At 36.7% G+C, this 12,980-nt stretch overlaps 1 protein-coding gene across 6 annotated transcripts in view; it reads right to left on the minus strand.

The window, feature by feature from the left end:
- The window catches only part of snap91 (synaptosome associated protein 91kDa), an 82,769-nt gene that overhangs the window by 41,871 nt on the left and 27,918 nt on the right, over positions 1 to 12,980 (minus strand). For all 6 annotated transcript variants that reach the window (XM_015388409.1, XM_015388411.1, XM_015388410.1 and 3 more), the window contains exons 3-6: positions 6,278 to 6,420; positions 5,168 to 5,243; positions 1,505 to 1,607; positions 936 to 1,029 (exon numbers count right to left, since the gene is read on the minus strand). In XM_015388409.1, the coding sequence (XP_015243895.1) occupies positions 936 to 1,029; positions 1,505 to 1,607; positions 5,168 to 5,243; positions 6,278 to 6,420 (416 nt within the window). The remainder of the gene's footprint in view (positions 1 to 935; positions 1,030 to 1,504; positions 1,608 to 5,167; positions 5,244 to 6,277; positions 6,421 to 12,980) is intronic.

Here is a 12,980-nt window from a genome sequence, read left to right on the forward strand (position 1 = left end):
GTAATCACCAGATACTTTTTATCAAATCTTAATTAAAAAAATCCAGCAAGAGGCTTCTAGAATGAGTTCCTACTGTTGTCTATCACAGCTAGAGCTTTTTAAATTGAACTGTAGCTCAGAGGGATCTACCTCTGCTCTCTGTTCCTCTTGATGAGGCTGCTTGAACCTCAATCTCATTTATTGCAGATTAAATTAAGGCAACTCCTTTGTCAGCATTCGGAGTTTACTTGTACGCTCAGCCTGGGTTCTGCTGATTTCATTAGTTTCAATGTGAACACATACTCACTGGGTACCCCCTCTTTCTGCTCACTGCATGCTCTGTGATGGGTCTAGTACCTTGTAGGTATGTTACTATAACGCTGTTACGTTTGTCTGACTGATATTCTAAGAATTTCTCTGTAGATAAAATAACTCATATATTGTTATTCAACTACTCAGGCGCAGACTGGACATCGGGGGATTGGAGATTTGCTAAAAGAAAATTAAGTAATTCCATTGATTTGTTTTTCTCAAGTTTCTGCTTTGCTCTCTTTCTGTTTCTGAGGCTCACAACAGGTAGAGCTGCCGCCCCATTTAGCTTGGCGAAGAAGAGAAGGTGAAAAGGAAAGGAGAAGACAGGGAGAAGATTTAAAAAAAAAGAATAGAGAAAACTGGATGCAAAATGTTGTGAAAATAATGTCTGTCAGTAACAGAGACAAACACGACAGGAGTTACTTTCCCTATCCATCACTGCCGTACTGACTAAGTGAATAAATTCAGCAAGAGGGTGTGAGTCTGTGCTTGTTCACAGTGGTCATGTACAGCTGATCATAAAATATGTAGTGAAAGAGGGATGCGTGTCTTTTAAAAGCACTCTTTGTGTTTTGACTTCATTCCAAAGTGACTGTCATGACCTCTGAACCAGACATTGTCGCCCACCATCAAATGTCACCCACCTCAAAATCCAAAAGTGAGTCAATATTGCTCTGCAGGATTGGCATTCCTTTCAACAGCTTCTCCACCGACATAGTCCTCATCGCTCCATCCGCTCTGAAATTTGGTGAAACAGAGCAAAGGAAAATTGCTTAACAACTCTATCTAGCATTTAGATTTGACAAAAAGAAACGCATTAACTTTTCTGAGGCGAGTGGGGACGAAATGTTCAGAAAAACTTTGACAATAAAGCTTATTGCACACCTTTGTATCTCATTTCTATTTTGTTCATTTTCATACTCGGCTCTTTTCATTGACAGCATTTGTGGCCATAGAAACCTTGTGTCTGCCAGCTGAATTATGCTGTAATCTCTCCAAGCGTTAGTTATAAAAACAGCTGCATTTAAACATTTATTCTGGATAAAATCTAAGCACTATTCTTTCAACCATAGTCAAATTACAGACACATCATGATAGGTTAGTATCAAAAGGAGGTGAGAGAATTTTAAATTCTCAATTAGACCAATAATGTTTGTCTACTAATGGAATCATAGCAGTGATGAAAATAAAACAGAAATAGAAGCATTCATACCCTTTCTTAACGCGTCCAAAGTCGAAAGACATCTGTCTGTAGGCGAAGGCCTTCTCGTTGAGATAGCGGCTGTAACGTCTGATGAACGTGGACATGTCGTAGCCTGAGGGGAACACATTCAGAATATAATATCAGCAGTAGTCACAGCTGGATTTTTTAAGTCTGATGCACATGTGAGACAAAGGACAAAGGTCCATGTTTAAGCCATAAAATTAAGAGCGGATGAGTTGTTGCTGCACACTATTATCAGTGCCATCTGGTCATTCAGTCTTCTGTGTCTTCTTCTCTTGTGAGCAACATAACATTGTGTTCAGGGACAGGCCAGTTTGCATCAGTACAGAGTCTGTGGGAATTTCCCTTATTTTCCATTCCGAAAAATTAAAATGAAACTTTTTTATATGTATGCAAATTAAATTTTTTCTACATAATGATAACTATAAAATGAAATGGCCTCCAGTTGTTTATACTGTATCCTGGACAGCTGGGGTGCATTGGGTAGCCTTCAGCAGCCTGGATGAAAATCTGTGTCACTATTAAAACAGTTACGTTAGATTTTTATATTCAGATTAAATTACAACCATTAAAACACATCTATAAATATGGCTCATTCTCATGTGCAGCTTGAAGCAGCCACATCATTACACGTATAGGTGAAAGAAAAATAAGCTCTCAGGGCCAGCATAAAAATAATCTGTCCTTTAATAAAGTTATAGTAAAACCTAAAACAGACACAGCTGTGCTTTTTATTTTAAATAAGCTGACATTTTGATAGTATGTAAATGTAAAGATCCCTGTTACAAAATTCTACAACAAAAAGAAAATATTTGGGCAGAAGCTGCACATATGCTGGATGCTGATGAGGATTTCTTTAATATACATAATTAATCCGCATTTTTTTATCCTAATAATTTAATAATAATATAGTGCATGCTCTCTTTGAGCTCGGAGGATGTCAGAACGGAGCAAGACGGGAGGAACAACGGAGGCTGTAGGCTTTGCTTTGCACAGGCGGTCTGGAGCGGAGCGGGGTGGTGACAGAGGATGTGGGATGTAAGGGTAAAACAGGGTGGCTGCGTCCAGCGGGCTGTGTAAACGAACTTCATCGTCTGTTTTAAAACTGGTACTGCTCCTCATCTATACGTTAACAGCTTTATCTGTGCACAGCATGCTTGCGTGCTCTTTCTTCCATGATAACAGTTTATATGCAACATTTTCCCCCTCATTCATAAAACGGTTAAATCGGGGACATTTCCAGAGACGGCTTTAGGTCAAAAACAGGGACTGTCCCCAGAAATCGGTGACGTCTGTTCACCCTACACAAAACTTTATATATTTATACTCCTCTTAAGGGCTGTGAACTGTTCATAGGTTAAAGTTAACAGACTAGTTTAGGTGAGTCCATTAAAATGATTTCTGCACCACAGTATGACTAGCCTGGGTGCCAGTCCGAACTTAGTCCCGCCCACAAGGTTTGAGTTCGGGGAAGTTCGGTCTGGCTCTGCTCCATAGTAGCGCGAGTATTATCGCCCACTGTCAGGCGATCCAATCAAATTGTCAGGGCGGGCTTTATACGATGATGGACAGATGATCAAGAGTAACGTAATCAACCACGTGACCAATGCGCGCTTGGGTGACAACAATAATGGCTGCCGCTGGAGAGTTTAGGTGAGTAGATTCTGCTATTAGGTCTGTTCTAGAAGATATCAACAGCAAATTAATTTTAAAAGAGGAACAGAGAAACGCGATCAAGGCTCATCTTCTTATTCTAGGCGTGAAACTGCACGCTTTGATTTTTGTGGACAACAACTATGCGTCGCTTAACATACGTCACGCACTCCGTTGCTCTTATTGGTTGTAGGTCTATCCAATTGAGTGCGGAGGCATTTTTTTCCTGGTTCGTTCGAAACACGCCCCATAATCACAGCTCTATGGAGCAGTATCAGACTCATATTCTGACTAGAATTGAGTCGGACTACGTCAGGCTACAGTATGACCTCACTGACTGATTGTTAGCTCCAACCAAGTGAGGTTAGCGTTACTTTTAATGTTACTGGATAGAGGACTCCTATGGGGTGAAATATTGTAACCAGTTTACTACTGGATGAATTGAACAGTAATGCTTCACCCAGATCAAGAATCCCAGTGTCCTGGATAACTAGACTTGTCAAGTTGCAACATTTTATATTCAATACAACAAGAAAATGTCATCATAGGAATTATTAAGTAAACTAAAAAGGTTCATTCTGATATACTTGAACATATACTTTTAGAAACTATAAGTAGACTTGGAAGTTTATCACCATAAGATCCCCTTAAGCATACCTCAACGTAAACGTAAAATCTCCCAATTTAGTCCCAAGAAATATATTTGATTTACACTTCTATTATACATTATAAACTTGGGATATATACTTTTTGTATTCTTATATACCTAGTTTTAGTAAGGGATAAAAACAGCTAACCACAGCATAGAGATTAAAATATAACAAGCTTGTATCAATAAGCTTAGAAATAAGCATTTTACACGTGTATCACAACCAGGGGAGGACGATAATCTACGTTCAGAAAGTAACTAGTTGGTACAGTGATTAGCTTCACAGAGGCTAATGTCCTGGTTAAGTGAACAACGTGATTTAATACTTCAGGAAAAGGTCGACACAAACTCTGCCTTTCAGTCTACTGAACCTTTGGACTCAGTTTATTGTACTCCTAAACAAATTAAATCTATTATATTTATTTTATAAAATAACAAATTAGCTTGTTATTGTTTTGGCATTTTCTAAACTGTGGCTACAAAAGTAAGGTGCTTTAACTCTATAATAGAAATTTAAACCTTCAAAAATGTGTTTTATCTTTACAGCACATACTTTACTTTTTACAAAAGTCAGAACCTGAAGAAACTACTGTTTGTTAAACTAATATCTATATTATTAGAAGCACCTAATCATTAAGCATTTAGCACATGACTAATGCAAATCATTGATGAAGAAAAAAGATTCATTATTTTGAAAGCTTTTAACTCTTTTTTTTCCAGCATGAATCATATGAGCATTCTTAACGAAAATATATTGCATTATAATTATGCATATTTTTCTTAAGATTATCCATGGACTATGGTAAATAAAGGAAATATATCCCTGCAGTTGGATATGAGATAAATAACCTGGCATCTGCCCTTTCCATTTTTCTGACTTTCTGATGGTGATTTATGTTTCAGAGCCTTTAAACACATTCTTGAATATTGTAAGAGCTAAAAAAAAAAGGCTTAAAATGTTTGTCTCTCAAAACCGTAAAGTCAACCAAGTAAACATCTGTGAACCCAGTGTTTATCTCCATGGTAATGTCCTAATTACCATGGCAATTGGTTTATCTGATGGGAGCAGGGATGACTTGGGGAAGCTTGTGTGTAATTTTGCCAACTTAACTTTCTAAGTGATAACCTGAGAAAATAAAAAAAATAAAAACAGCACATCTAGAATATAAAATGTTTCTTTTTGCCAACAAATGTACATATTTATCAATAACCATTCAGACCGTTTATATTTTGACGTTTTTGCTTGGTTTGCTTGGTTTGATTCTGCTGCCATGTAGATGTGAAGAGCTGGACTCCTCTTTGAGAGCTGTGTATGATGTCGTAATTGTTTTGGAACCGACACCACTCACCATGGGAACCAGTTTTGTCCAGGAAGTTCATGAGGTTGAACAAGGTGTTTCTAGATCCCAGGAACTGGAGGAATCTCTGCAGAAAAGAACGAAAGCAAAATGTTAAATATTTATCCTTGTGCTGATTAAATGTTATTTACTTCTTTCATGTCTTTAGAATAACAGATATTTTTTCAGTGGAGTCGTTTGGTATGAATATATTACGAGGATTAAAATATTTTTATGCAAATTTTTCTTGATATAAAAAATGAAGTTAAGCATTAATCTAATTTAGATTATAAGCTGAAACTACATTGCAGTGTGTTAAAGACTTATTTTATAGGGACATAGCTAATCGGCAAATCCCCTCCTTAGATGGGCCTTTAACTGAAGAAAATGTAACAGTAAATGCAATAATAGAAGTAACATTTTACCTGGGAGCAATATTAATCAGATTAAATCGCTAACATTTAAAAAAAATTCCAAGCTTAGAAACTCAAAGACATTTTTTGTTATGTTTTGTTGTATGTTTATGTTTTTGTAATGCCTTATACTTCTGTCCCTCTCAGATATTAAGCTCTGTTACCCAGCTTAGACGTGTTGGTTGTAATGTACTACAGTACCCTGCCTGTTCTTTGTTTAATTTTTGGCTGAAGGTAAATATGAATGGCTTCAGATATTTGGACAAGACAAACAAAAAAAAACCCACAGAAGTCCCAGTTTGTGGAAGGTGAGTCATTGTTCATAACCGCCGTTCTACATGTGATGAGGAGTTACTACATTTTACAAAAATCCTTGTGTTATTTTTTTTTTCTTTCTGGGGGTGTGTGTGTGTGTGGGGAGGGGTTTATAGAGAACTGAACCAAGAAATTCCAACATCTTCTGCAGGCTCAATAATAAATGTTGTTTTGAATTATCAACATTCTCCTGTTTCCTGCATGGTATCTATCTGATCATACTTCCTGTCTCTATTCTGCTAATCTGTGTCCATCAACCAACAGACTTAAGAGGTCCAATAAGTAACTGGAAAAGAGATATAGAGAGAATCTAAAGATGCACAACAGCTTAGAACCAGAAGCAGAGGGAGGCAATGCTCACTGACTCCAGCAAACTCACACATTCTGGCCTTACCTCATTGCCATGCACCATGAGGTGGTGTGTGGTGATAAGCGCTTTGAAAACCACCACCCAGCTGGCATTCCCCACCCTCTCCATCAGCACGTCGGCCATCTGGGGGATGTTCACGTTGGAATCCTGGGTGGCCTGGATCAGGTCTGAGGAGCAGAGCGAGAAGAAAAAAAGCAGGTCAGGTGACAAACATGGCCAGGGACACAGGCAGTACTGCTGCTGAAGTCGGCAAAACTTTCAGTCAAAAATAATCTAAACAGATTGGTGCATGGAGGAAGACAGATGGGTGGGAAATCAGCAGGACTATGGAGAATAAATATGGGGAATTTAAATATCCGTGTCAATAAAATTCTGTGTTTTTCCATCATGTTCACTGCTTGAAGAAGTATGAGTAAAAATGACATTCCACAAATGCAGCTGAGGGATTGTAATTATTATTATTATTACTCACAAAACTACATTAGTGTCAGGAAACAGATGTATTCAAAAGATCGACTTCCTATCTGCAATGGGAATCTAAAGAATGGTTTGTAAGCTGATCCAGCTCGGCTTTCATGAAGCTGCTGTTTTGCGTTCGGCTGACATGTTTTAAGGGGGCTGTTTCACATTATGCTGCTTTTGCTTACTGTGAGTCACACTGGCTGTTTCTTTGTTTGGTTTGTGCAGCAGAGCACTTCAGCTGGCAGGGGCGGCCGGGAAGACAGTGGAATATTCCACAGCAGAGAGATTCATAGAGAGGAACACAAGAGAAGAGACGAGTGCAATGACATTTAAACCTGAGTGCCACTAAAATAATGATCAAATAACATATTAAACCAGCAGAACATGATTAGGAAAGTTATATCAAAGGAACCGTCCTGTAGATTGTTCTTCATGAGTAAAAACAATCAAAATATTTTTACACCCTGATCCTTTACTGTTTTGTTTTTTATCTTCTGCAAAATTTTTCCCCAAAAACAACCCTGACAGCTAATTGTGTTTCTTATTATCCCCTTGACAGAATAAGGCTTTTTAAAATGCAAACGATCAGGTACTGTCACACAACACAGAACCGGTACGTTCAAGTGATTTTTGCACAGTGTGATTGGGACCCATCATGAAAACGAACTAGCAATTATCACCCAACCTCACGGAGCATTTCACTCCACTTATCTCAGTTTTATTTCAATGAACCGCTACAGAGTTCAAAACAAACTGTTGTTATTTTTAAGCTTGAAGCTCCCTCCTTACTCTTTTGTATATTTTGTTGGTGTTACAATGATGAAGGAATTCTGCTAACTAAACTCAATCATGTCCCAGACTTCCAGGGACTGAAAGAGGCACAAACTGGGCACTAGTTGGTTAAGCAATATTTTTATACTGAAAGAAAACCTGCATTTTTTTGGTTAACTTGTTGTCTTAATAATGGTGCAGTTGTTAGAACTGTTGCCAAGCAGCAAGAAATACCAGAATAAATCAATATCAAGGCGGTGATGTATTTCTTAATGAGGTGTTTTTCCCACCATGTCAGGATGCAGGTATGGCACCTAAGAAACAGAACCAACAATGTGCGGCCTGCCTTTAAGAGTGTCGCTCACAGATTGCTTCTTGAAATTAATACTTTCACTTTCATAGTTATTTGCTAATTGAATGATTGTTGGATGAAAATGATTTGTTCCAAATTTGCTGCAAAATTCAAAGACAAACAGACAGAAGCACAGATTCATTTCCCCACCAAGCAGCACAAGACTGGTGTGCTTTAACTGGACAGGACACCATCGTTGGGATAAATGGTACCAATTTGACATATAGGCAAGGCAAGGCAAATTTATTTGTATAGCACAATTCAGTACAAAGACAATGCAAAGTGCTTTACATGATTAAAATACAGGAAGATAAAACAGAATCAAAGCAAGTTGGAAAAAATAAAAAATTAAATCAATAAAATAAAAAAAAATGCAGAAACAAAAAAGAATATTAAAAAACAGTTGGGTTAGCATTTGATCAAAAATTTCTCCTTGGGCAGTTGACAATTCCCCAGAACGTTGCCTTTTGTTCTACTACCATAAAACTGCAAAACCTTTCCCATTATCTACAGGTAATTTAACTCTGCCCGATATGCAATTTAACTCTGCCTGATACACACCAATCCTATGGTGCCAACCTGGATAACTGGGGGGGATCCCACTCTAGATTACCGACGTCTCAGTAAAATTAAGTACCTTCTGGTGGCACCTACAACCTTCCTCTCACTCTTAGAGAGACCCTCACGTTCCTATGCAAGGTCTTTTGGTTCACAGGTGGAACAAAACCTGAACTGCCTTTCTGCTCCCCAAAAAGAAAAGTTATTTTTTATTTTGTCTTTAACATTTTTGTTTATTGCAACATTAAAAGAACCTTATTTTCTTAGCAATTGATCAAAAATTTCTCCTTGGGCAGTTGACAATTCCCCAGAACCTTGCCTTTTGTTCTACTACCATAGAACTGCAAATCCTTTCCCATTATCTACAGGCAATTTAACTCTGCCCGATACACACCAATCCTATGGTGCCAACCTGGATAACTGGGGGGGATCCCACTCTAGATTACCGACGTCTCAGTAAAATTAAATGCCTTCTGGTGGCACCTACAACCTTTCTCTCAGTCTTAGAGATATAGCATTAGCAGAGGTGGGTAGAGCAGTCAAAACTGTTACTAGAGTGAAAGCAATACTGCTTCATCATATTTGTATTTAAGTAAAAAAAAAAAAGTAGCCATCCCAAAAATGACTCCTGTTAGAGTGAAAAGTATTTGGTAAAAAAAATGCAACTCAAATACAGATTAACTGAGTAACTTACTACACATAATCATAACAACTGATATAATGTTTTTAAAATAATGTACAGTTAAAAGAAAATATACAGTTAAATAGCTTCAAAGAATGAGATACAAAAAAATATACATTAATTTCACAATAACACATTTATGTGAAATTAAACTTTTCAATAAATTTTCTATGTTGTAAAACATACAAAATCATTGGTTGAATTACGTTAGAATCAGGCACAATTACAATACATTGTTAACTGTGTTTTTACTAGACCTTCAAATGACACGGCAAACTCAGCAAATGGAAAATAACTAGCCAGACACTAAACCACTCTTCCTGGTGAATACCCGGTTAAAAGCTTGTTCTTTATTCAGTGAAGTTACTCACAATGGACTGAGTAGCCAGGAATTGTATACAAGAGTAGTGATACTTTTCATATCTTACCCAAGTAAAAGTAGGAAATTCTGTTACAAAATTACTCCTAAAATATATTTTTTTCAAAATGTTATCAAGTAAATGTAACTGAGTAAATCCAAAAAAGTAAAAAAAACCAAAAACTTAGTTTTCCAAGGTTGAAGACATTTCACTTCCCATCCAGGAAGCTTTTTCAGTTCAAAATGTCTCAATTAGTGTTGAGTTCCAAGCTTTATAGAGTGGACCAACCAAGCTTTGTTTTAGCTTAGAAAACATGCAAATTGAACAGGAATAACAGGTCCGCCCCTTAGGAATGGGGAGTCGATGTCTTTGTTGGCCTGGACTATGGCCTGGGTGACAGAAAATCTTCACCAGCAAACTGAGTAAATGTAACTAGTTACTTCCCACCTCTGATAGCAAGCATAGATATGTTGCAGAGATATTAGGTTCTTAATAAAGAACAAAAACAATAAATGTGCTAAGATTCAATTACAAACAGAATTCTTGTTGCAACTGAAGTGCAACAAAAGAAAAAAGACAATAGTGGTCCCCAGAGTGGCATTGAATGTAAGAAAGTATCTTTTTAAATCCTGAGATGTTGGTATCTTTGTTTTAGAAAGATTTTTGTCTGTTCTTCCTGTTAAACTAACAACTTGGCTTCCATCTTAGATTTTCAGCATAAGATTGTAGAGCTGATTAAGTGTCTGTAAAGATTCAGTTTATGAATTCGACATTTAACTTATTATAAAACAAGCTTTTGGGGCCTTGGATTTGAGTACCTCTGATATAGAAAATTGACAATGGATGTTATGTTTGGAGGATGATAACGTAACAACAAAGTAAAACAACTGCGGTTAAATGGCCGAAACTCATTTTAAATGTAGGGCAATTTTTAGGGCATGTATGCGAAAGAGAGAAAATAATATCTATCTCTTAAACTTGAGCCAATTCACCTTTAAGGACATAGCTGGAATTCCATAAAATGTGTTTTATTTCTTAGGTTTAGACCAACATAAACAACTTCACCATTTGCCAACACAAAACGCCATGAAAACAAAGTTGGGCCAATAAAGATGTAACATTTAATTTAAAATTTTGCAAATAAAACAGCTGTTTTCAGATAATTAACTTTGTATTGAAAAAAATGACACATTCCCAACCAATTTGAGTTTTCTTTTATAATCAATCCCCCACTTTGTCTTTTAACCAATTTAAATAGCTACAACAAAGCCTAACTACAACCTGAAGAATGTTTTGTCAAGCTTGTGTAATCACATTTAGGCCAGAAACATTCGTAACTCAATTTTCACATAAAGGATTTGATCTCTTCTTGGAAATATGTGGTTCCTCAGACCAACTCTAAGATATTTAACATCTTTATATATAAAAGATAATCATAGATTCATTATAAGCATCCAATATCACAGCATAATTAATGCTCCATTGGTGAACCGTAACTACACATGAGGACCGTTCAATGATTTAAAAGGGCCCAGATGCAAATCCTCAAAGAACATGCACATTTTAAATGTTTTATTTACTAATGTGGGGGTAAGGAAACCATTCTAGTTGTAGCACAGATCAACAAATAGATTTAACAGATTGCCAGGAATTCACACTGATTGCTGTTAACACTTTAATACCTCTGTAACACCCATGCATAGTGGTGCACGATGGTTGCTAGACGTTAAAAATGGGAGAATTAGCAGGAAAGGCGTATTCAGATCCCACAAGGATTCACAGCCCACGATAATGACTGGTTGGCATTGTTTTTTTCAAGAGCTGGGCCTCTGGTTATATGACACCTCAAGTGAGTCTCACTATTTGGACATTCTAACAAAAAAAAATCAAGCTACCTGCACATTTGGGATATGCAGCAGGACAAAGGTCCAAAGCACACAAGCATTTCTTGCAGTAAATCGATCAAAACAGAAAAGGTTTTAGAGCGGCTTAGTCAAAGACTAAAACTTTATCCAATTAAGGTACTGAGGCCAAAACCTGAACAGACTGTTAATGCTAAAAACACATCTGAATAACAATCCAGTTAAAATAAACAAAAGAGTAGCACACAACTACTTCCCATGTAAAAGACTAATTGTCTTCTGTTGCTGCCTTGCTTGTTGGGGGCAACCAATTGTTATGTTGCAGGGAATAGTACATACATTTTTTTAATTCGTGCTCAGTTGGTTTCAATGCTTTTGTCCCCAAAAATCCATATTTGGTTTGTTTGACAGCAGCTGTATAATACTAAAAACTAAATTTATAAATTTCTCACTGTATTTTGTGTTTTTAGTATGATTAGATTTTCTGTTTATATTTAATATTTAAATACATGTACAAGCAAGGATTAATTATTATTAACAGATGAGGACAAAAGATCAGCAGCGAAGATCGACTTGGAAAAATAAAGTAGCACTTTAATTCTTAGAAAAAGTTGCTTAAAAAATCAAAGAAAAATTAGAACACAAAATCCAAAGCAAACCACACATCACAAAAGTAAGACATCTTAAAAAATTGCACTGCTCATGGTGAGGATTAGTTAAGAGGAAATACAAGTTAGAGACCTGTATTAAAGGTAGAGTTTGCTTTTTCTAATTTGGAAATTAAAGTTTAAAATAAATTTAGTGAAACCAAAGCAAAAAATCATCAGGTAAACAATCCTTGTCATATGAATAAAGAACACCAAATAACAATATATCAAGAGACATCTAATGCTTTATTCTAAGAACGTTTAGATCAAAGCTTTTGTGTGTAATTTCATACAGTATTGGTTTTTGATTTGGGAAAGATGCCGGCTCTCAATGACTCTCTGAGACTTTTCATTTTTGAGCGTTAGTGTACTGAAGGGTTGCTATCAGTTGCTATCCCTAATGTTTTGCATATTTCAATCTCTGCAAGAAAATATGTCTGTACGCGATGGCTTGTTGATGACTTATAAGTTCAGGGCTGAACTAAAGTATTTTCCAGTTTTTAAAGAATCTGGGATATTTAAAGCTCCAGTAAGGAGCTCTGAGGAAACTATCAACTTAGCCTGAAAACTTAAACAAGCACACCTTATAGGACCTGTTAGGTTCAAAACTGTAGGTTTGTAAAATAAGGACTGAATACACAGAGAGGGATTTTCGACAACAGCTTCTGCAGGAATGGAAAGAGCCCAACCTAACTTCCAACTCTTTTAACGACCCTCCTCCTGCATTCGTCTTTTTATTCACAGAACTTAACACATGGTTACAAAAGAGAGTATTGTTCTGACAGGACAGTTGATCAGGTCATAAGACACAATGCTCTCCTCTTGACTGAATCATAAGACAGAATGAAGCATCTCCTTGCTTCAATGTTTATAAGCACACACACATTAATTTTATAATCATCATTGAATAAACCTAACAGGACTCATTCTTACTTTCATGCTGCTGAGCAGAGAACCCTTATACTGTATGCAACAGGTATAGCTTTATTTTTTAATGTGAAGAAGTGTTTCCAAACCTCAAAGGTTCTGTGATC

Source organism: Cyprinodon variegatus, unplaced genomic scaffold (assembly GCF_000732505.1).
Source record: "Cyprinodon variegatus isolate N-32 unplaced genomic scaffold, C_variegatus-1.0 Scaffold422, whole genome shotgun sequence".
Lineage (NCBI taxonomy): Eukaryota > Metazoa > Chordata > Actinopteri > Cyprinodontiformes > Cyprinodontidae > Cyprinodon > Cyprinodon variegatus.